Below are 24,477 nucleotides of genomic sequence, written 5' to 3' on the forward strand. Positions count from 1 at the left end.
TGGTACAACAAACGGAACTATATATCAAATGCCCGAATAAATTAGTGGTTTTTTTCACATGTCAAGTCTTTTTCATTAAAATAATAATTATCTTCTGAATTATTTATTTTTCCTCATTTCTAAATTGAATAGATTATAATATGTTTATAATAATTTTGCGGTTGGTTGAGACTCCCACTGGAATTCAAATGAAGAAAAAACTGTATAGATTATTAGATTGATTAAGTACTTTATTTATGTAGATACAATATATACTGCTTACACTTATATACAATAGCTGACAATACAGCAAAATTATAGATGAATTTACATATAGCGACTAAGAAAATAATTATGAACTACATATGATAGGAAAAAGCAATTTGTATATAATAACTACAGATAATTTATTGTTATGCATCTACATAAATTGGCGGAGCTTTGGACATATCAATGTCCATTCTTCGGAAAGAATATTAAAAATATCCTCCCCAGTAACTTTCTACCAAGAGACTATTATCAGAGACTAGCAGGTAACCCATGCTCCGCAAGGGTTTGATTGAAAACTTGACAAACTGAAAACTTGAGGTACTAAAATCTTGAAAAATTTTGAAATAGGCCTATAATCATCCTCTGTAAATTAAGAAACTATATGCAAAATTTCAAGTTAATGAGTTGAGTAGTTGAGACGTGATGATGCGTCATTCGTGAATTTCCTATCCAGTACGTCTACAAGCCAATTCTTTCCTTTATTATGTTTATTATAAGATTTATTATAAAACAAAATAAAATTTGTAGCACCCTTTATTTTAAAAACTTAAAATAGTTGACAACTAGTTTCGGTTCTAGTGTCACTATTTTAAGTTTTTTTAATACAGTTTTATTTGTGTTTTATTATTTAAAAGCAGCCCATTCAATAAGTGTTTTATATTTATAATATTATATATAATATATTATTAATTATGTTTCCTATTATATTATAGACAGATGACTCATCATCCTCTCATTCAGGAAACAAACTATTCCAGAAAACTTTGGCTAGGAAGTAAGAATCTTAATATGTTTGAGAATGATTCAACCTATCAGAATTCAATTATTATATCATCAGGCGATGGATTCCTACAGTATTATATCAAATATTAGTTCTCAACTATTAATGGATATTAATGAATTCAACTATTAATAAGGAAGATACTTCAGATAGTGAGCTAATGATGTAGAAGAAGCTGACTCATTAATGAGATGAATTAAAAAAGTGAAAGTTGCTATAGACGCGCTTCCCTTCCATGAGAAAATCATGGTGTCAATAATATTATTACTCAATTTTATCGATAGTATTATCCAAGATAATCAAAGGTATAATTATGCACATCATAATAATTCTTTTTAAGATAATAATCAATTACAAATTCGGGACAAATAACAGGATCATTCAAAACTGCTCCATCTTTATTTCAAATAATTTAAGCATAGTATAGTACACGTTGTAATGGCAGTGAAGAAAGATGGAAGAACAGCGTTGCTGATTCTCTGCCTTGCCACTGCCTTCTATATAGTATAGCTGATACCGGTATATCTGATGTATTATCACTGTTCATTCTTCTTTGAAATACATTAATAATAAACAGCTTATAGACAGATGCACGTTGTACTATAGAGAAAGATAGGAAAACAGCGTTGTCAATTCTCTGCCCTGCCACTGCCTTCTGTAGAGGATAGCTGATACCGGTATATCTGATGTAATATTGACTTCAATCTTGTTTGAAATAATCATTAATTTTATTTTACTCGCCTAGAAAATATATTTTTCAATAGTTTTATTATAAATCTCCAAGATTCATATTGAATACATTGCTGAAAATGAACTAGCAGTTTCGGAGCTAGAAAAGGATATCGCTATCTGCTTTGTCGAATGATAGACAAGGATAGCACCACTAATGTTGATCAAATACTGCCATTATAACGTGGACCTCACTGTACAAATTTATTATGGAATTCGGGATCAACCAAACCAATTTAACAGGAATTCACCCACAACTGTTTCTGTTCCTAATTTAATTCAAAAACAGAAACAGTTTTGTGTAAATGCCTGTTTAATTGATGGCTATTGCAATTTTGAGGCTATGAGAAAATAGAATCAATAAAACTTTGAGAAATATTTTTTGAATATTTTGCAACTCAAATCAAGAGGGAAACATGGGTTTCACCAGCTAGAATTAACTCAGAAACGCGTAAAGATTCCGAAGCATTCTAAATCTTCCAGCTATTCAAGTGGATTATTGAGAGCGTTTGGAAGTTTGCCAAAACTTTGGAAAGAATGTGGCCTTCTTTAGACTTATTTAGAGTTATTTGGGTCGTCACTCCTCGTCAACAAGTCGAAAAAAGTATATCGACTCAATACTAGAACGTTACTTAGTTTATTGGCGTAGCTCCAATTATCGCTAATAGGAACTTTACTGGTACAGCTCATCGGAGATGAACTCAAGCTTAGAAAAGTTGTGCTATTTTTGAAACTTGAAAGATTTCATAACTTTGAAGTTCATTAGCTCGTGAATAGTTTTGTTAACAAGCAATTAGAGATATTTTAGAAGCTAGTAAAGTTTAGTCTAGAATTCCTACTAGCATGGAATTTTGTAAATATAACAACATAGATTGAAATATCCTCAAAACTGTTTACAGAAATATTTCATGTTGCTATAAGTATTTTAGAGGCTGGTGAAGTTCAACATTAAAGCCCGGTTTCCATTAGTAGAGTTAGTGGTAGAGTTCCTGGGCAAGTACTAACTATCTTGTGAACTCTACCAGTGGAAACGTTCTTGGTAGAGTACTAGTTTTTAGTAGAGTAGAGTGGGATAGCACCGTGGGATAACACTCTACCACTTGCCTTCCCCACCACCGCTTCTCACTCTACTCTACCACTACTATGCCAATGAAAACAGTCTCGAGCTAGTAGGGTAGAGTTGTTCCATAGGCTATCATGTTTAAGAAGTATTGTTATTTATTAAAAAGTGTTAATTTATTTATCAAAATGTTAGTGTCTAGGTGTCAATTTATTAAAAAATATTGACATTTTAAGGTTAGTTCAGTTCATACCTACTATTCTCAATTGTGGTGAAAACAGTTACTCAACCAAGTAGGTAGAGTAGAGTTAGCTAGGTAGAGTTAGTATGCCAGTTACTCAATCACTAACTCTACTAGTGAAAACTAGCCTTAAGAGTAGATACTAGATAGTGCATATGCTATTTTTTCTCTATAGTAGCTTTAAAACAAAAGTCATGCTCTATCATCATGATAAAACTCCTATATTGTGCTACTATATTTTTAAAATATCTTTCTTTCCTCCGTAAGGAAAGAAGTTAATTATCAAGGAATTGAAAAAAAAAATTTTTTCACTTTTTGTGTAGTTGAGAAGTTGATATTGTGGTAACTATTCATATTGAATGAAAAAGACTAAGAAATTGTCAAAAAACCACTGATTTATTGATAATTAGAAAGACCGGTTTCGGTTATTACACCATCTCATAACTTTATCAGAGATTGATTTATTGGTGTAATAACCGAAACCGGTCTTTCTAATTATCAATAAATCAGTGGTTTTTTGACAATTTCTTAGTCTTTTTCATTCAACAGAATTGAAAAATCTTCAACAATAATTATTGATTCTTCTAATATTCTACCTCAATTTAACATTCATCTTGGTACATTTCAGTTTAACATTATCTACCTTTTTCTCTCGAGACTCTCGCCTTATTTTCCATGGAAAATCTATCGTCATCTTTCCATTAAAAAGAATCTTTTTTTTAGTGTCCGTTATTGACATACCACTGCCTCTGGTATCTGGTTTTGCGATAGTATTTGAAGCGGAAAATTGAATCTTGTAGGAGTATCTTGACATAGATTAGGATATTATCTGATGATCTACTTTGAGATTCTGCTGATAATATATAAAAATTGCTGACATTCTGGTTGACATAACCTGTATTATAATAGAGGAAAGAACTGGCTCATACACGTACGGGATGGGAAATTCGGGAATGACGCATCATCACGTCTGAACTACTCAACTGATTAACTTGAAATTTCGCATATAGATTCTTTATTTACCGAGGATGGTTATAGGCCTATTTTCCATTCTTAAGATTCCATTACATCAAGTTTTCAGTTTGTCAAGTTCTCAATTAGACTCTTACAGAGCACGGATTACCTGTCAGTCTAAAATATAGTGAAGGAAAGAACTGGCTTAATACACGTACGGGATGGAAATTCACGAATAACGCATCATCACGTCTCAACTACTCAACTGATTAACTTGAAATTTTGCAGATCGATTCTTTATTTACCGAGGATGGTTATAGGCATATTTTCAATTCTTGAAGATTCCATTACATCAAGTTTTCAGTTTGTCAAGTTCTCAATTAGACTCTTACAGAGCACGGATTACCTGTCAGTCTAAAATATAGTGAAGGAAAGAATTGGCTTATACACGTAGGGGATAGGAAATTCACGAATAACGATCATCACGTCTCAACTACTCAACTGATTAACTTGAAATTTTGCTTATAGATTCCTTATTTACCGTGGATGGTTGGAGGCCTATTTTCAATGCTTCAAGATCTCATTACATCAAGTTTTCAGTATGTTAAGTTTTTAATTGGACCCATGCGAAGCATGGGTTACCTGCAAGTTCTCAAAATAGAATACTGTCACTGTCCCTTTCACGCAAGCTATCTCTCATAAAGCAGTTTTTCTAACAAACATGATCTTGTAAAGGACACAGTTATTGGTTTGCCCAACTAACGTGCTTGGAAACACAATAAGCTCCGGTTGACGTGTAGGGTTCATTGGACCTTTGGATCCTCGAATCCGTCCCTTCAAATATAGCATAACATAACAAACATGATTGTTGAATTCTTTAACAAATATACTGATTGAGGAAAGCATATTCTTTCACTTACTTGATAGATATTCACGTCTCTCACAAAAACAGTCTTGTAAATTTTGGTTGGTGGAATTGCCAACTTACTCCCACAAAATGGAGTTGATGATTTGTCATCGACCAATGGGAGAGCTAGAACGAAGCTGGTCGCTTGTGATTGGTGGAAGAGTTGTTGAACATAGTTGGACGTAGTACTGTGTTTGTCCGATAGATGGGAGCTGATTCAATGAATCTTGTTTGATCTACAAAAATATTTATAGTGATTTATTTTTCCTAGTTTGTTGTATTGATATACTCATTTTTTCATTTTGTCTAATTCTGTCTCATATTATTAGTTCAATTGATTGGGTTTAATACTTTGAAACTTCAGACTTTGATTTGATTTTGACTCTGGAACAATTACTTTATCTCAATATTATCTTTATTGAAGGATAGTTTTCTACAACCATAATTTTGTTCCAATGAACCTCGAAATCTGAATTTTGTATTTATTTATTTCTTACATTCAACAATACTCACATCAAATACATGATTAGAGAAGGATCAACAGGCCTAGCCCAAAAATGTTCCCTTTCCGAATTTTGATAGTAGACCAATTTTTTTTTACAAATTTTTGTATTGACCTGATTTCTCAATCAATGGTTCCATCCATTCGGCTGCATGATATTCAAGCTTCTAGTTCACTGGGGATTGAAGATGGTGTAACAAAGTGAACTAGTATCTCAAATTATTTTATCGGATCGGTGGTTTCGACAGTTTCAAGAAATTCTCATTCATTTTAAAAATCTCTTCAACATGCCTAGGATAGACGTTTCCAGATAAGAGTCGATCTTGCCGATACTCGACATGGGAAAATAAATCGACATAAACATTGACACAAGTGAGAATATAACCTAGTTCGATAATTGATGAATCAAACGTTGATTTCTGTTTGTATGTAGCGTGTCTTCATGGCTGTAGAGGCGTTAAAAATTGGAGCAGATTTTCGACAAGTATTATCGATTTTCTCTAGCGTATTCGTCTCTCACACACACTCTGTCTCATTCTCACCATATCCTCCTCAATCTTTTTCTGCTTCTCCTGTCGTCATCTTCTTCTTCTTTTCTTCTTCTTCTTCTTCTTCTTCTTCTTCTTCTTCTTCTTCCCCTTCTTCTTTTCTTCTCTTCTTCTTCTTCTTCTTCTTCTTCTTCTTTCTTCTTCTTCTTCTTCTTCTTCTTCTTTTTGTTTTTCTTCCCCTCCTTTCTGTCTTCTTCTTTTCCGCTCTATACATTGTCTTGTAGAATCTTCAGTATTCGATATCATCCTCCATCTTCTAGTGTAGAGAGTTTGCGGTTTAGTTATAGATTGACATTGACTTTCTCCCGTGAACCTCACTAGATATATATTATTGTTGTTTGTTATTCATCCTGTATTGTACATGAGTACTGCATCATCATATATCTGTATAATGAACAGTGAAACAAGAATCCATAGTAGCTCTGGTAATTCAAGTGGTGTCAGTAGCCTATTTGCAGTGAATTGATCCCTAGGTTTCTCTCTTAAAAGGGTGAGCTCTTGAAAGCGTATTATAGCGAGGTCCACGTTAAAATGGCAGTGTAGAAAGATAGGAGAACAACGTTGCCGATCCCCTTGTCAATGCCTTCTTGACGGTAGCTGATATAGGTTTATCAATGTAATATTAATTGTTCATTCTGGTTTAGAATAATTAATTATATTTTATTAAGCAGGAAATTATATTTTTCAAAAATTTCATTAGTATATTTCGCACCTAGGGTCGAAAATGACACTTTTCCGGCTCGAAATCGGTTTTCAAGTCCGAGGCCGTAGGTCGAGGACTAGAAAAGATTGAGAGCCGAAAAACATTTTTGCCCGTGGTGCGAACGCTATTTTTCGCCACGCAACAAAAATAAACAATATATATATATATGAGAATAGTTGTTTACTAAGCACTTCCGAAAGCAGAAGTGGAAGGTGATAGCTCTAGCAAATCTGAGGTAATCTGAATATCACGAAATTGTCCAAGTATTTTCATTTTTTATTCTGATTTGTCTAAATAACCTAAAAGATCATGTTCAATTATGTGGGAGGTTGAGTTTATACTTTTTAATTCTTTCAAATGATAATAAGATGATATCATTATAAATGTTTTAATTATTGAATAATGAACACAAATAATGAAAAGTTTTTTGATCACCTTTCTTAGTTCCATGTTAGAAGCTGGAAAGGGTACTCTTTCCGGCCCTGTTCTGACGTCAGACGAGAGTCGTCTTCAAACAATGTCTTTCAGATCTACGTAGGGACTGGACAACAGCTGCTTTTTGTGCAGTGTGGCGAAAATTATTATCAATTCTACATTATTAAAAGTGGATCTGGCAACAGAGCAAAGCGAGGAAAATATAGCGCTATCCGTTTTGTTGAATGATAGACAAGGATAGCAATACCATTGCTAATCAAACACGTCATTATAACGTGGACCTCACTAGAAATAGCAATGATGAGTATTGAAAATTATTGGTAATGTGAATGTCAATTATTGAGAGTCAATTATTATGAACAGAAAAATAATTTAATTATTAAAAATAGGATCCACCACAGACATGTGCATACTGACATCTCATATATGTGTTATAGTAGAGATTACACAATCAATAATATTATTGATTAAATTGAGGCTTGCTGATGTAAGTAGAGGATAAGAAACACCTCTATTTTTGGGATTCAGGCCCGGTTGCACTAAAGCCGGTTTAATTTCAACCGTGATTAATTTCACGAGCACCAATCAGAGAAGACCTTTTTGATAAGACGGCTTCTCTGATTGTTCTGGTGGAATTAATCACGGTTAAAATTAAATCGGCTTTTGTGCAACCGGCACTCGATATTTTAGCATCAAAGCTATCCATCATTTCGCGATTTTACATTCTCTTATCGGACCCAAGAAATCAGTGAATTATCACTGAAAAATAAGAGCTAACCAAAATAGTTTCACTGAATCTAACCCAGCCAATAATACACGGCGATCGACTACCGTTATTGCTTTCCCTAAAGTGAGAAATTGACTTGAATTGAAACTGTCGGCATTTGCCTTAAGTATCACCAATGCTTCCCATTTAATAGACGCTGAATTTCACTAAAGTAGATTCACACCAGTTTGGGAAATATCCGTTCGAATTTCTCCCAGATTAAGTAGTTATCGATAATTAGAGTCTGAGGTTGGAATCTATTACCCATGATAGCTCAACCTACAAAAACGCTAGTGGTTCTGTCTCTCTCTCACTCCCTCTCTCTCTCTCTCATTCTTTCTTACTCTCTTCCACTATTCCTCTCCTCAACCACTCTCTCTTACTCTTCTCTAATTTTGGCTACTGGTGTTCTCTCACTCTCTCTCTGTTTTCCACATCTACCATTCTCTCTTGCTCTTTCTCTCATCTACATACTTTTCTCTCCTCTAATCTTTGCTACCCGTGTTTTCTGTCGCTCTCTCTCTCTCTTACATCTTTCCCCCTAATACTCTCTCTTTATCTTCTCTAATTTCAGCTACCGGTGTTCTTTTGTTGCCGATTTCAATTGAATTGTAATAATCGTGCCGCTGGTTAGCTAGTCAAATTGTTCACGTCTCCGAGATAATGTCTTAAGAATGTTCTGGAGATAATGTCTTAAGAATGATGCAGAGATAATGTCTTAAGAAGGCCTATTAAACGCGTGTCGTGACAGGATAGTCTGTTTTGTTCCTTGCTTTTGTGAAGCTGTGACTACCGTTTCTCTCCATCGTTGCTATTGATTCATGCTATTTTCTCTTCGTGGTTTGTCCGTCACTACTGTATCAGTTTCTATGATTTATCTCACTTCGTCAAAAGCAACGTGTTGCATCCGAAAAGATACACAAGGAGCTTTAATGTATCTTTCCATATGCAACAGAAGTCATTTTGTATCTTTTCAAAAGCAACTTGTAGCATCCGAAAAGATTTTAATGTATGATGAAAGATTTTAATTGTAATGTAAAGAATTTAATGTATCTTTCCATAAGCAACAGAAGCTCTTTTGTATCTTGACAAAAGCTACATGTTCATCCGAAAAGATACAAAAGGAGCTTTAATGTATCTTCCCATAAGCAACAGAAGCTCTTTTTTATCTTGTCAAAAGCAACGTGTTGCATCCAAAAAGATACGCAAGGAGCTTTAATGTATCTTTACATGAGCAAAAGAAGCTCTTTTGTATCTTGTCAAAAGCAACGTGTTCCATCCGAAGAGAAACACAAGGAGCTTTGATTTATCTTTCCATAAGCAACAGAAGCTCTTTTGTATCTTGTCAAAAGCAACGTGTTGCATCCGAAAAAATACACAACGAGCTTTTATGTATCTTTCCATAAGCAACAGAAGCGCTCTTGTATATTTTCGAAAGCAACGTGTTGCATCCGAAAAGAAACACAAGGAGCTTTTATGTATATTTCCATAAGCAACAGAAGCTCTTTTGTATCTTGTCAAAAGCAGTGTGTTGCATCCGAAAAGATACACAAGGAGCTTTAATATATCTTTCCATAAGCAACAGAGGCTCTTTTGTATCGTGTCAAATGCAACGTGTTGCATCCGAAAATATACACAAGGAGCTTTAATGTATCTTTCCATAAGCAACAGAAGCTCTTTTGTATCTTGTCAAAAGCAACGTGTTGCATCCGAAAATATACACAATGAGCTCTAATGTATCTTTCCATAAGTAACAGAAGCTCTTTTGTATCGTGTCAAAAGCAACGTGTTGCATCCGAAAATATACACAAGGAGCTTTAATGTATCTTTCCATAAGCAACAGGAGCTCTTTTGTATCTTGTCAAAAGCAACGTGTTGCATCCGAAAAAATACAAAAGGAGCTTTAATATATATTTCCATAAGCAAAAGAAGCTCTTTTGTATCTTGTCAAAAGCAAAGTGTTGCATCCGAAAAGATACACAAGAAGCTTGAATTTATCTTTCCATAAGCAACAGAAGCTCTTTTGTATCTTGTCAAAAGCAACGTGTTGCATCCGAAAAGATACACAAGGAGCTTTTTGGAGCTATCTCCTTTTAGCACAACAAAGCCTATGAGGAGGCTTTGTCTCCTGATAAGCGAGACAGTGTAGATTTGATATTCACCAATATCAAATCCAATATTCAAGGATTATTTTGCATAGAAATTGTAAATAGGGTCTCTTCAATGTATGTATTTCTCTATTTGAACTATCTTGATTATTGTTGATGATATTTTATTATTTTTGCAGCGTCAGGATCCGGATCAGTGATTGGCCGGGACCCCCTCCCACCGCGCACCATAATCGACAAGCAGCCAATGACAGCCAACGGCGTGGCGCAGGGGGCGGGGCTCAGCGCCAGCAGCAGCCAATCACAGCGCACCGTCTCCCCCTCGCCCCACCATCCGCCTCTCTACACTCCACCGCCAGGGCCAATCATGCGTCAGCCCGAACCCGACCTTTCACACAAGAGGGTGAGTTAATTATTTAGTTTTTTAATTTGAAATAATTCATCTAATTGATATCTTTTATATTTTGTTCAAATTGAGCCAGATATATGTCTACGGGCCGTTTGCCTTAAGTCTACAATACTTGGTTTAAACGGAGAAATGTCAGCTGTTCGTTTAAACCCCGTATGAGACACATTATGATAAATGGGCGATAGGAAGACTCACACTGAACGCGTGCACTTGCTGGTTGCAGCTACATGCAAGTCACAACGTGTTCCAATGGCACTTTCCAGATTTTGTTTTTCGGCTCATACGCATGATTCAACATGTACCTACACATATACGCAGTCAATGTGATTACACCTTACGATAATATTCATCAACAATAACTAGAGAGTATTCTTCCAAAGAACACACTGTATTATCTTGTACTGATATCCTTCAGTTGCCAGTAAATATTTATTTATGTTTTGATTCCATACCGTATTAGATGTACACTATTCATTAACTACTTTCAATTTACTAAAATTTTCTTTTAGGTGTTTCAAGATACGCTACAATACAATATCATTCAACTGTCGATCAAAGTCCTAACTGGGGCCTATTACATGGGGAAATAGGGGGAATACAAGTTAATATTTGTACACCTCTATAATGAGGTCCACGTTATAATGGCAGTGAAGAAAGATAGCGGAACATCGTTGCCAATCCTCTGTCTTGTCAATGCCTTCTAGCTGATACAGGTTTATTGATGTAATATTAACTGTTCATTATCAAAATAATCAATTATATTTTATTATCAATAAATTATATTTTTCTACAACTGCGCGTAAAAAAAGAATTTACATATATATACTCCGCTTCGCGTCGCGTGATAACTGTTTTGCGCGAGCGATAAAGTCGCGCATTACGCTCTTAATACATAAATAGCTATTTTCAATAATTTCATAATGAATATGAAATATTTTGTTTATTATTTATTATTTCTACATTGTTAAAATACGATCTGGCAACAGAGCAGAGCGAGAAAGAGATATCACTATCCGCTTTGTTGAATGATAGACAAGGATAGCAAAACCATTGCCAATCAAACACTGCCATTATAACGTGGACCTCACTATATAGAGTATTCTTCTAAAGAATCCACTATAATATCCTGTACTGATTTCCTTCAGTTGCCAGTAAATTTTTATTTATTTTTTGATACCATACCGTATTAGAATTAGACTATTCATGAACTTTTAATTTACTAATATGTGACCGAGCGAAGTGAGGTCTAAGATTCAAGTTGACGGTTTGGCATTTCACTTAATGTTTAAATGTTTATATGTTGCGCATTTACGGCGAAACGCGGTAATAGATTTTCATGAAATTTAACAGGTATGTTCCTTTTTTAATTGCGCGTCGACGTATATACAAGGTTTTTGGAAATTTTGCATTTCAAGGATAATATGAAAGGAGAAAAGAGCCTCCTTCATACACCAATATTAGAGTAAAAATCAGACTATAGAATTATTTATCATGAATCAGCTGACAAGTGATTACACAGATGTGTGGAGAAGCCAGTCTATTGCTGTATTTCCATGAGGTCTCATATAGGTTTCATAAGGTTTCATAAGGTAAGATCTCATAAGGTTTCCATAAGGTCTCCATAAGTTTCAATCAAGTACTTGTGGATGAGAATACTGCGTGAGGTCAACTGTTCAACGAACTACTAGTTCCTTATAGGTGATTCAAGATACACCACAATACGATATCATTCAACTGTCTAAAGTCCTGATTGAGGCCTATTGCATGGGACAATAATACAAATGTAATACATAGTTGTAACTTACACCTGTATAACAAAACATTATAAACACAGAAAAAAAACGTGATAGAGCCATTAAAACTTGCAACAACATGTTTTGATAGAAATTAATTTAGGACCCCGTAACATTTTCCTCGTGATGAGCAGCACAATGGCTTGCCGGGCCGGTTAGACATGTTTGATAGTGAAGATGTCCAGTGAAAGTATTTTCTGAAAAGATTTCAATTGATTAAGAAAGAAAAGAGCATTGACTTCATAGCAACCTTACAGACGTTTAGTTTGTGTACCAAAAGACTTGGATGAGCGAAGTCAAATATTTACTTTTAGCATTGACACAAGTCGAAAAGAGAAAAGTGAATATTTACGCATTGACACAAGTCGAAAAGAAAGGAGAGATGACCTACTTGGTTTTAAAGCAGGAGTCTCGATGTTTTTGAACGCTGTGTGTTCAATATTGTGATTTTTCAAAGCTTTCAATAGTAATTGCTTTTGTTTTAAAATAGACCTATTTGTCAAATTGAATGGTAACTTGAATTGATGCAATTCAGGTGTTTTTGAGGTTTCCAATGGACTTATTATTTGATCAATTCTTTCATATTCATATTATTCATTGATTCATACAATAAGTACTTTATCAAATTGATAGAGAGAAAAAATAAGGTAACCTTGTGCTATTCCTCTATCAATCAAATTGAATCCGGTACAAGAATGTTAGTGATTCTTCAAATAGAAATTGTTTTTGTTCTCTATTGGACTCATTTGTTCATATCAATTGAATGTTAATTTTGTTAATTGGGATCAAGGTGGGGTGCAATTGAAGAAGATTAATAGCAGGCACTCAACTCTCTATTTTTTTCGAAATGGAAGTTAAGGCAATTCAAGAAGGAAGAGAGGAAGGTGGAAAGATGAAGTGAGAGACGATTTCCAAAGAATGGGATGTAGAGGACGGAGACAAAAATGACTGAGGACCGAGAAACGTGGAGAGCTGTAGTGGAGGCGGCCAAAGCCCATATTGGGCTGTAGTGCTGAAGAAGGAGAAGAAGAAAAAGAGAAGAAGAAGAAAAGAAGAAGAAGAAGAAGAAGAAGAAGAAGAAGAAGAAGAAGAAGAAGAAGAAGAAGAAGAAGAAGAAGATGAAGGGGTTAGAAGACAAAGAAGACGAAGAAGAAGAAGTAGAATAAGAAAAGTTAAGAAGGAGAAGGAGAAGAAGAAGACGAAGAAGAGAAGAAGAAGAAGAAGAAGAAGAAGAAGAAGAAGAAGAAGAATAAGAAGTTAAGGTATGGAGAAAAGATAGCATAAGCAATGACTCCGGTTCACTCTACCTTCGCCTGTATTTTCCAACTTTTTGACTTCTATTTTACAAGACTATTTTTCATAGTCTCTTCAGGAATATTTCGTTCTTTTTAGAATTTGTTTAAAGACTATTATTTGTAGGCCTATAGTCCTACAGATCTGGTTATCTCTGACTCTCTGACAGATCACTTCTTGGAGAATCTGTGAATTTATCTATCCATGTTTTGTTTGTATAAACTTCAATATTGTAGACATTTAGAAGATTTCTCGTTCTTTTCAGACATTTATTTTTGAAGAATACAGTCATAGAGTGAAGATAGCATGAGAAGATATCACATGATATAGGTCGTTTATGTTCCAAATTTCAAGCCAATGTTTTGATAACTCAAGCCTATTACTGTCTACTACTGTCTGCTTTGGCCGGGTGAGAGTGTGAGAAGGGCACAGTATGAGAGACTACCAGCGTCACATAGCTTCACGAAAAATAACTACTAAGACTATCGACTTGATGTAAACAGTGAAAATTGAAACATAAACACCCTATACCATTTTCTTATGCTATCTTTTCTCTATGCTATAGTCTTATTTGAATCACTGTAACATTGACTGACCACTATTTTTCTGAAGTCTTTTCAGGATTTTTTCGTTCTCTTTATACTTCTTTCGAGGATTTTTTGAGGACTCTCTCAAAATAGAGAATAGTCTTCTTTAGGTCACTTCTTCTTCACCCAACCCTTCTGCCTCACAGCATTGGCTGATTTCAAGCGTCGGTCTATCCCCTGCACACCCCTCCATCATACCACGTATTCCTCATTTCATACCATTTCTTCCCTCTTTCCAATCCCAGTCTCTCCATATATATTCCTTATAGCCCACTCTAGGCCTATCTCTTCAGGTCTCTCCCTTCAAGTTTGACCTCAAAAAATCTTCAATTTTTTTTTAAAACTACGATTAACACTACTTCCGCAGATTGACGGCCCACCCTGTACATGGAACCTTCAAATGTCAGCTGGAGAACTGCTGGGCAGAACTCATGAGGAACTAGTTCTCTTACTAATCCAACTCCGCCGTCAGAGCGCAGGTTTTTGCAAGGCCATGGAAGGATGTCACATCGAAATTGAGGCTCAGGTGAACTACTAAGAGAACTGAAATCTCCGAAAATAATCTTGGAATGATCTCTGGAATAATCTTGGAATGATCTCTGGAATAACTCTACAAAAATCTACTAACTCCTGGAATGATCAGCAGCTAGTTCTACTAACATCTTTGGGAATCTGTATCTTGTCTGCTGCTTTCAGATTTTGTTTGAATTGTGTTTGGAAACTCATAATAAATTCTTCGTGAATTTTCTCTGTATTTTCATTGTATTTTCGTATTTTCTCTGTGTTTTGAAGTATGAATTGTGTTTGGAAACTCATATTCTTGGTAAATTTCCTCTGTATTTTCGTATTTTCTGTGTTTGGAATTATGTGAAACGTTCTGCTGCTAACTCTACAAAAGCTACTAATATCTTGAATTGGAATTCTGTATCTTGTCTAATTTCTAAGAACAATTTTTCTTCTTGTATCAGGAATCTCGTATCTATTTTTATGAAATCGCTTTCTTTGAAACTACTTGAACGATTTGCTGATAACTCTAGAAACGCTACTAACATCTTGACTCTTGGGACACTGTATTTTGTCTGTTTTCTTAAGATTTATTTGTCTTTTATTTGAAATTAAGTATTTCTACGACATAAAAACTTTCTCAAAGAATGGATCATTATCAATTTTTGCTACTAATATACTATCAAGAACTCTTTGTATATTTTGAAGTAAATTACTTACATTCTCGTAACTATACTCCACCTCAGATGTTTCTTCTCTCATTTCGCATGATTTGATTAATTATTGTTCTTTGTTTACTATGCATGATTCCATTTTTCCCTTGTACCTTCTAAGTACCTTTGTAACCCACAATTTTTCTTTAGTTGCTCTCCAATTTTCTGTGATCTGTTTATGCGGTTAGGGCCTTATTTTTATCATAACATTTATTCAATTTTTGATTCATTTGTAGATTTTCAGTTGCTCTGAAACTTTATTATCACTTAATTCAGTTAAGAAATTCAAATCCAATTCAAAATCAATTCTTTACTGCTTTTTCGGGTACTCAATTCCTAGAATCGTCTTTCATAAGTTTACTTTAATTGTGGTTGTATTTCGAATTATCATAACCACGTCTATTTCTCTCGATTCATAAATTTAGTTTTTCACTATTTTTCCTTCTAAAACTGACATCATATTTAAACAAGAGTCTCATTAGATTAATTTGTCTACAAAGGCAAAATCCAGACTAGATTTAGAGTAATAGCTATCTTCTTCTTATACTGCACCTATTTTAATTATTCCACAATTATCTGCTTCCTTTTCAGTAGATTCTGATCATATCAGATTCATTTCTTTCATTCTCAAATGAATTGTTTTCTCCAAATGAACATCCATTGATCCATTAGAACTAGATTACGAACTCAATCCTGATGAATATCGACGGAAACCTTTCAACATGAAATTACTTGAGCTGTCAATAACAAATATCGTACGGTATCCTTCATTGTTCCATCGCTAACAAGAAAAATGTTTCCACCTCTATTCAACGATAAAATGTTGAATAATGTCTCTAATGAATTGATTATGAATGATGATAACAAATGGAAATTACTGAGATATTTCAATTATTCAAATGCTAATGAATTAATTATCATTATTAAACGAAAATCCAAATTGAATGCAATAAATCACCCCGAAGACTTCTGCTACTGGTTGTCAATATTTGCAGTAGCAGAAGTCTTCGGGGTGATTTACATAATTTAATTTGGATTTTCGGTTAATAATAATAAATTGTGATAACATTTACTTGATTGTTTAATCAACACATATATATTTTCATGTCCAGGGAAGACTATAGAATAATGTACAATCACAAATGAATTGGTAATGGATGATAATAACATTATCTTGACTGTTTTCTGATTGAGGTATTTTTGTATGCAGGCAAGGCTTGCTGAACTTGAAACACCCAAACGGATGGAGCATCTACAGAAGCTTGAGGATTTGAAGAGGCATCTTCTAGAATTGGAAAAACAGGTATGTTTAAATTCCGTGATGAAATAAGATAAATAGTTGTTCTAGGAGCCTATCAACAGTTCGTTTGGTTTAGTCTGTTCAACAATTCGATTTTTTCATCTTTGAAATGTATTTTTCAAAAAAAGAAGAAAATTATTTCCTAATAAGGAAAGAAGATATGGAAGATAGGGAAGGGAGAGAAGATACGAAGGAGTTACCCATGTGCAAGTTCACAGCAACTTCACAGGATCCAGTTTCCAGTAAACCTCACAGTCTCAGAGTTCACTGCATCAAGATTTCAGTAGATCTAGAACTAGCCTGGAATTATTTGAGTGATTTGGGCAACAAGAGCGACTTTGCTGCCTTTCTACAAGCTAGTTATGTCAAGAGAGACACTCGTCTGAGCTACATGGGTAACAGCAATCCCATATTGCTCCAGTGTGCGAATGGATGAAAAATCATATTCAGAAGCAAAGTTGCTACTTGCTTCTTGGCGATTGCTTGTTACCAGAGAGTATATAGTGAGGTCCACGTTATAATGGCAGTGTGTGATTAGAATTTGTATTTATATCCTTGTCTATCATTCAAAAAAGCGGATAGTGCTATCTCTTTCTCGCTTTGCTCTGTTAGTAGATCGTCTTTTAACAATGTAGAATTAATAATTAGTTAACAAAATAATTCATCTCAATTATGAAAATGTATTATGGAATTATTGAAAAATATAATTTCTTGCTCAATAAATTATAATTGATAATTTTAAACGATAATGAACAGTTGATATTACATCAATAAACCTGTATCAGCTACCGTCTATAGAAGGCATTGACAAGACAGATGTTCGGCTACGTTGTTCTATCTTTCTCCACTGCCATTATGATGTGGACCTCACTATAGAATATAGAGAGTATAGAGTTACATTGGTCATGCATAACCATCGTGCACTAGCACATTCACGCATTCAATGTGATTACACCCTTATGTGTTTCGTTTTTGACTTTGCTTATTAGGCCTACTTGTTGTGATAATTGGTAATAGAATTCTATTCATTTATTTATTTTTTTCCTAGTACGAGAAAGGCAAACCGCTAGTGAACCTGGTGGACAACATGGTGAAGCTAGGCTCGCTGTACAGGGCTGGCTCCACACCAGGCGGCAAACCTGCACAGTCGGCAACCTGCACAGTGAACCTGCACAGTCCCCTGTTGAGAGAGCGACTCCAGTTCAACCACAAGGTGCAAGAACAGAGGTTGTTAGCCGAGCAGCAGAGAGACTGGGACAGGCTTAGTCCCGATCATAATCAACTGCAGGTGAGAGTTCACTGCATCAATATTTCAGTAGATCTAGAACTAGCATGTATAGGCAACTTCACAAGGTCCAATTTCCAGTCAACAATATTGTCTCAGACTTTACTGCATAAACATTTCAGTAGATCTAGAACTAGCTTGGGTAGGCAACTTCACAAGGTCCAATTTCCAGTCAACAACACAATCTCAGAGTCCACTGCATCAACATTTCAGTAGATTTAGATCCGACCTGTACAGACAACTTCAAAAAGTCCAGATTCCAGTCAACAACACAGATTTAGAGTTCACAGTATCAACAATTCAGAAGATCTACATCCAACCTGTATAAGCAGCTCTACAGGATCCAGTTACCAGTCAACAACATAGACTAATAGTTCACAGTATCAACATTTCAGAAGATCTACATCCAACCTCCATAGGCAACTTCACAAGGTCCAGTTTCCAGTCAACAACAAAGTCTAAGGTTCGGTTACACAAAAGCTGGTTAAATTTTAACCGTCATTAATTCCAAGAGAACCAATCAGAGAAAATATTTTAGAAAAGTTCTCGTTAAATTAATAATGGTTAAAATTCAACCGGCTTTTCTGCGACCGACACTAAGAGTTCACTGCATTAACATTTCACTAGATCCACAACTAGCTTGGGTAGGCAACTTCACAAGGTCCAGTTTTCAGTATTTTCCTGTTGATTTGCAAACACCGATTTTAATCCCTGTTATATTCAGAGTACACTTCTTCAAACTTGAACTGCTATTCTCTGCTTTCTTCTCCTGTCTTTCTTGTTCTTTTTCTTCTTCTTTTTTTCTTCTTCTACGCCTGTCTTCTCCTTCTTATTTTCTTCTTCTTCTTCGCCTGTCTTCTTCTCCTTCGCCTGTCTTCTTCTCCTTCTCCCTCTTCTTGTTCTGCTTTCTTTTCCTTCTGATGTTTTCGTCTCTTTTGTATGCTTTTTCTTCTTCTTCTTCTTCTTCTTCTTCTTCTTCTTCTTCTTCTTCTTCTTCTTCTCCATCTTTTCCTTCCTCTTCTTGCTCTGCTGGAAAAATTCAAGTGAATTTGAATCTATATCAATATTCTCAGATTTCTTTCTTCCCTGGTCTAGGATTACATTATTAAATGGTCTACATTATATTATTGTTCAATACGGTATTGTAGAAAAATTTCTACAAAATTCAATCGGACCCGAATTCTGTTACAATGAACCGTATAGAAGTTATAAGCAAAAAACAAAATCTGAAACATTTTCAGAAAATTTTACTACAATAATTACACTTTTCCAACTTCCTTTCTACTCTATTTATCTTGTAATAATATGATATTCTATACATTTTTGTAGAGAATTCTCTCTTCTACAAAATCAGATTTCACCTCATTTCAGCTTCAATGGACCGTTTAAAAGTTATAAACAAAAAACTGGACTTACTACCGATTTTTGATCTGAGATTATTGGTTTCCACTTTCCAGTCAGAGAATTGACCGCAGAAATTCAGAGGCCGTAAGCTGCTGCCACCTAGTGTCAGAAAATGCAACTAGAACTTCACAAACTTTGTAACATGGTTTCAGTTTTAAGGAAATTGCAGCCTTTAAACTCAGTTAATCGGGAAATTTTATTGAAGAAGAATTATAGAGCATGATTTTTCCTTTCAAATCGTGCCAATATCTAAACAATAATTGTTCTATTGAGCCTATAAATATTGAAATTCAACTAGAACTTCACAAACCGAACAACTTTTGTAATATAGTTTCAGTTTTATGGAAATTACAGTCTTCAATCTCAGTTTATCGAAAAATTTTATTGAACAAGAATTATAGAGCATGGTTAATACTATCGAATTGTGCCAATAATTGTTTAATTTTGCCAATTTTTGACAACAATTAGAATAAAAAACTGAAGAGCTGTATGAATCTCGATTCAACTCACTTCCACGATTTAGCTATCCGTATATACTTCTCAAACTTATGACATAATAATTTAATAACTTATTCGATAGAGGATTTCACGTTCTAAAACTTTTGTCCTGTCAAGTTTTGCCGTTAAAACTACGGTAAAGTCACAATTTAATTAAAACTGATGGACTGATTTCCTGTCTGTGCTGTTATCACTCAGCTCCACGTAGTTCATGCTTCTGCCGCTAGATAGCGCGGGGGTTCCCAATCTGAATTCTACCAGCCTGGCTCACAGCTCTCAGCTTCTTGAGTTGCTTTGGCTTCAGAATATTGGCAGCGTGGACAATCTACATTCTTCAGTTTTTCGCTTATAACTTTTCTTTCTCTCCTTCCTTCTCCTCCTCTTCTTCTTTTTCTTCTTCTTCTTCTCCCTCTTCGTTATGACAAGTGTCTCGGACGAGACTGGTACATCCTTTTTAGTCGCTTGGCTAAGGGAGACCAGGCAGTCCTGCACAGTCGGCCTATTCGGTCAAATCCCTTCTTCAAACTTCAATGGATTGAATTATTCAATCCATTTATTGATCCAATGAATGTGGATAGTAGTTCAGACGTGATGATGAGTCAAAATTAATTTTCCTATCTCGTACGTGTATAATCCAGTTCTTTCCTTTACTAAAGTTCAGATTTCATCTTCATCATGTTCTTCTCCTTCTCTTCCCCTCCTTCTTCAATATGGGCCTCCGAATTGATTTTCTGATAGAAAGATATTGTGCACTAGGTAGTTCTGTTCAAATATGGTTGATATTTTGCAGGCAAAGGTGGCTCAACTCTATAGGCTGGATAAACTGCTACAAGAGGAGAGTGGAACACTGCATAGTCTACAGCAAGATAAGGTGAGAATCAAATTATTTTGAATCAATTTACTGCTGTCAATAAACTGTTTGACCCAAATAACGTAGTATCATTAATAATAATACATTCTATATTGTATAGGGTTGGGCAGGGGGTTGTGAATATTATTTGAAATAACAGTTACACACAAAAAACACAGTTACACGTGCTTTTAGGTAGTCCCGTAAAACTTATTATTATTATTGGCCCTTACTTTTTCGAGAAAACGGTCGAACCGTCACTGCCAATACGGATCGTTATCTATCGAGTGTTTTCTCAGCGTACAATGGTTTCAACAAGATGGGGCGACATGCCATACATCGTGAGCAGCTAGGGAATTTCTAAGGCAGATCTTCCCTGGACGCCTCATTTGGTTGCGTGGAGATGTGGAGTGGCCTCCTCGGTCACCGGATCTGACACCTTGTGACTATTTTTTATGGGGCTACCTAAAAGCACATGTATACATAAACAAACCACGAACCCTTGAAGCCCTGAGTGAAACAAGAAATTCGAGCGGTACCACGTGCAATGCTTCAGAGCAGTATGGACAACTTCTCACAACGTCTACAGGAGTGTATGGACAAAAACAGACATCAGATGTTATATTTAGTACATAATCAATGTTCTAATTTTTCCCTTTTTAATTTTTATAATTGCAACATCCAAAGTACACACTAAAAAAAATAAATTTTTGAGTTTTGTTTATAAATGAGTGTGTAACTGTTATTTCAAATCATCCATACCTCCCTGCCCAACTCTGTATAATATTCAATTAATTTCGAAAGGTCTGAGATCTAGGAATTTACAGTTTGTTGGAAAAAGATTCAGCTCAATCTTTCAAAAACAAAATACATGCTGTTTACACTATCAACATCATGGACATTGCCTTCTGCAATGAAGTTTCATGGTAGCTGTGCGAGTGATGACTGTTAATACTGATACCACTTGTTTCCAGAAATCGTTTGTATTTCTCGACCCTAAGTTTTTCAACAATATTCCTCTTGAAATTAAGAGAACACAAAATCCACTTGTTTTTAAAACAAAAGTTCTTGGATGGCTTAGAGGTCTTATGCCTGACTATCTAGAGACCTTATTCAATGTGGTTTCTTAGTTAAAATACTCTGATAATGGTGGCTATGCATTGGCTAAATGAGCTGGAATTGGAGAGTGAGCATGGTTAGTGTGAATGTGTGAGTGATTGGTTGCTAATTTTTCTTTCTTTCTTCTTTTTATATTTTTCTACTTCTCTATACATTCATAAATTATCAGATATTCATTCCTGCTCGCAGACGTAGAGTTTTGTACTCTCAGCAAGCAGTATTTTTCTATCCAAATTCACAAATTAGTCCTGGTTTAGCATGTTCGAATTCTTGTCTGATGTTATTGTTTAATAAATTAGACTTTTATGTACTTTATAAAATATTAACTTATTACTCTAATATTGTTAAGCTGTATTATTTTTTCTCATAATTTGTAAATATTGTGAATTGGATTGAATAAAATTTGAATTTGAATTTGAAAAAAGTCACACAATACCGGAAGCAGTGGAAAGACCATGTGGAAAGAATGCCGGCAGAAAGGCTTCCACTACAGATACTACAGATAATTATAAACCGGTAGGGAAAAGATCTATTGGTAGGCCACGGAAGAGATGGCAATAAATACAATACTTGTATATATTATAGCGTAATTTTGTAATTGAAATATAGATATTGATAAGCTCTGTTTGTAAGTCGGAACAGGCATTAACCTAATCCTTGTACGTAAGATGGTGATGAGGTATGAGATCTGTATTGTAGATATGCATATTTAATTGAATTTGCAAGTTTCATTTGTAGGTTTGAAACCAAATCCACTCGAACTTATTTGAATTGTATCTATTCACGAAATACTGGAGCAAACCCTGGGAGATTCAAAGTCTGTGTTGTGAATGTGGGAACTCCATATTGTAGGTGGTTTACAAATTACCATATCTTAATTCGATCAAGATATGCTGTTTTCTCCGTCATCTTCTTCTCGTATCGTCTCCTTCTTTTTCTTTTCCTGTCTTCTCCTCCCTCTTCTTCTCTTGTCATCTCCTTCTACCATTTCTGCTCCTGTCTTCTTGTTTCTCTTCTTCTCTTGTCGTCTCCTTATCCTTCTCCTATCTTCTACTATATTTGATCAAGATATGCTGGTGTGAATGTGGAAGTTTCATATGTTGGTATTAGACTTCATTGTTGGTATTAGACTAGTCCATTCCAACATATTTACCAACAAAAAAATTCTGTTTGCTTCTAGGTTTTCAAAGATGAATAAGTAGATAATTTCATATGTTTTCTCCTCAGGAAATGCTAGAGCAAGCCCTGGGAGGTCTACGACACAAACTGCAAGTGATCGACAACAACCCGGTGGAAGCAGAGCGGTATCGCAAGCAGCAGCGACTACTGGAGCGGGAACTGACGCGCGTCAGGTCCATTCTGGCTCACAACTCTAAGAAACTGGAGGAGACTGTGGCAGAAAACGCTAGGCTGGAACAGGAGTTGGTTGTACTTAGACAGAAGGTAATCTATAACTGATAACTGATAGATCAAAATCAAATAGAATAGAAATACTTTTTTCCTACAGTTACGTTGAAAAGTGGCCATTGCTGCACTGATTACAGAACGCAAAGAATCACTTTTCCGCTCTAGTGCGGGAAAAATTTTTCTGCACTCCAGATTTGCAACATGGCAACGCAAAATACTTAGTAGGTTATATGGAGCAACAGTGCAGCAAAATGAAAATGAAGTTGGTAACAGTGACTGCTGTGGCTGCTATAGTGAGCAGAGGTGCAACCAAGCACAACGCGCTAATTATTATTCATTATATTATATTATAACCAAGGACAACGAGGACTTTATGATTTTAGGATTAAGGTTTTTATCAATAATAAAATTACACAGAAAAACATTTGATGCATTTCAGGCAATTTTACCCATAATTACCCACTTTTCATATTCAATGGTAACTGTAGGAAAAACTTAATGTGAAATACGTGCGCAAAGTTCCTCTGCTGCACTCAAGAAACCATTCCGCCCTCGCCTACGGCTCGGGCGTAAACGTTTCTTTCGGTGCAGCAAACTGACACTTTGCGCACTAGTTGCACAAATAACTATTGTGTAGTTGAGAAGTTCATATTGTGGTAATATTCATATTGAATGAAAAAGACTAAGAAATTGTCAAAAAAAACACAGATTTATTGATACTTAGAAAGACCGGTTTTGGTTATTACACCATTGTCAATCTCTGATAAAATGAGTTTATCAGAGATTGACAATGGTGTAATAACCGAAACCAGTCTTTCTAAGTATCAATAAATCTGTGGTTTTTTGACAATTTCTTAGAATAGAAATATCAAGACTGTGGCCGAAAATGCGAGCCTGGAATAGGAGCTGGTTTTACAAAAGAGAAAAAGATAGCATAGGAGGATATATCATGGTATTGGGCGTCCAACTTCCTAATTTCACTGTTAACTGTAGCCGATAGTCCAAGTAGTTTTTTATCGTGAAGCTATGTGACGCTGGTAGTCTTTCATACTGTGCCTTTCTTACACACTCACTCCAATAAAACAGTAATAATAGACAGTATTCGACAGTAAGGCCCCGCACACACACATCGATTTTTGTTCGTACGGTATTTTGCCGTCCTTATAAATTCTATTAGATTAGATAGATGATTTCAAACAGATGATGTATGTCAAGTTCCATTTAATCTGATAGAATTCATAAGGACGGCAAATTATCGTACAAAGAAAAACCGATGTGTGTGTGCGGAACCTAAGCGGCTTTAGTTAACAAAAAATCCGCTTGAAATTTGGA

General features: G+C 35.2%; 1 protein-coding gene across 7 annotated transcripts in view; it reads left to right on the forward strand.

Moving 5' to 3' along the window:
- Positions 1-24,477, forward strand: part of LOC111059440 — a 233,925-nt gene that overhangs the window by 190,248 nt on the left and 19,200 nt on the right. For 6 of the 7 annotated variants that reach the window (XR_005572588.1, XM_039438622.1, XM_039438623.1 and 3 more), the window contains 6 exons: positions 10,163-10,386; positions 14,433-14,591; positions 16,493-16,585; positions 17,631-17,870; positions 20,560-20,640; positions 22,966-23,181. Coding sequence is in view for 6 of the 7 variants with exons in the window: in XM_039438622.1 (XP_039294556.1) it covers positions 10,163-10,386; positions 14,433-14,591; positions 16,493-16,585; positions 17,631-17,870; positions 20,560-20,640; positions 22,966-23,181 (1,013 nt within the window). In the remaining variant the exon portion in view is untranslated. The remainder of the gene's footprint in view (positions 1-10,162; positions 10,387-14,432; positions 14,592-16,492; positions 16,586-17,630; positions 17,871-20,559; positions 20,641-22,965; positions 23,182-24,477) is intronic. The other variant, XM_039438624.1, reaches the window with a different exon arrangement.

The sequence above is a fragment of the Nilaparvata lugens genome, chromosome 12, assembly GCF_014356525.2.
Source record: "Nilaparvata lugens isolate BPH chromosome 12, ASM1435652v1, whole genome shotgun sequence".
In the NCBI taxonomy this organism is placed as follows: domain Eukaryota; kingdom Metazoa; phylum Arthropoda; class Insecta; order Hemiptera; family Delphacidae; genus Nilaparvata; species Nilaparvata lugens.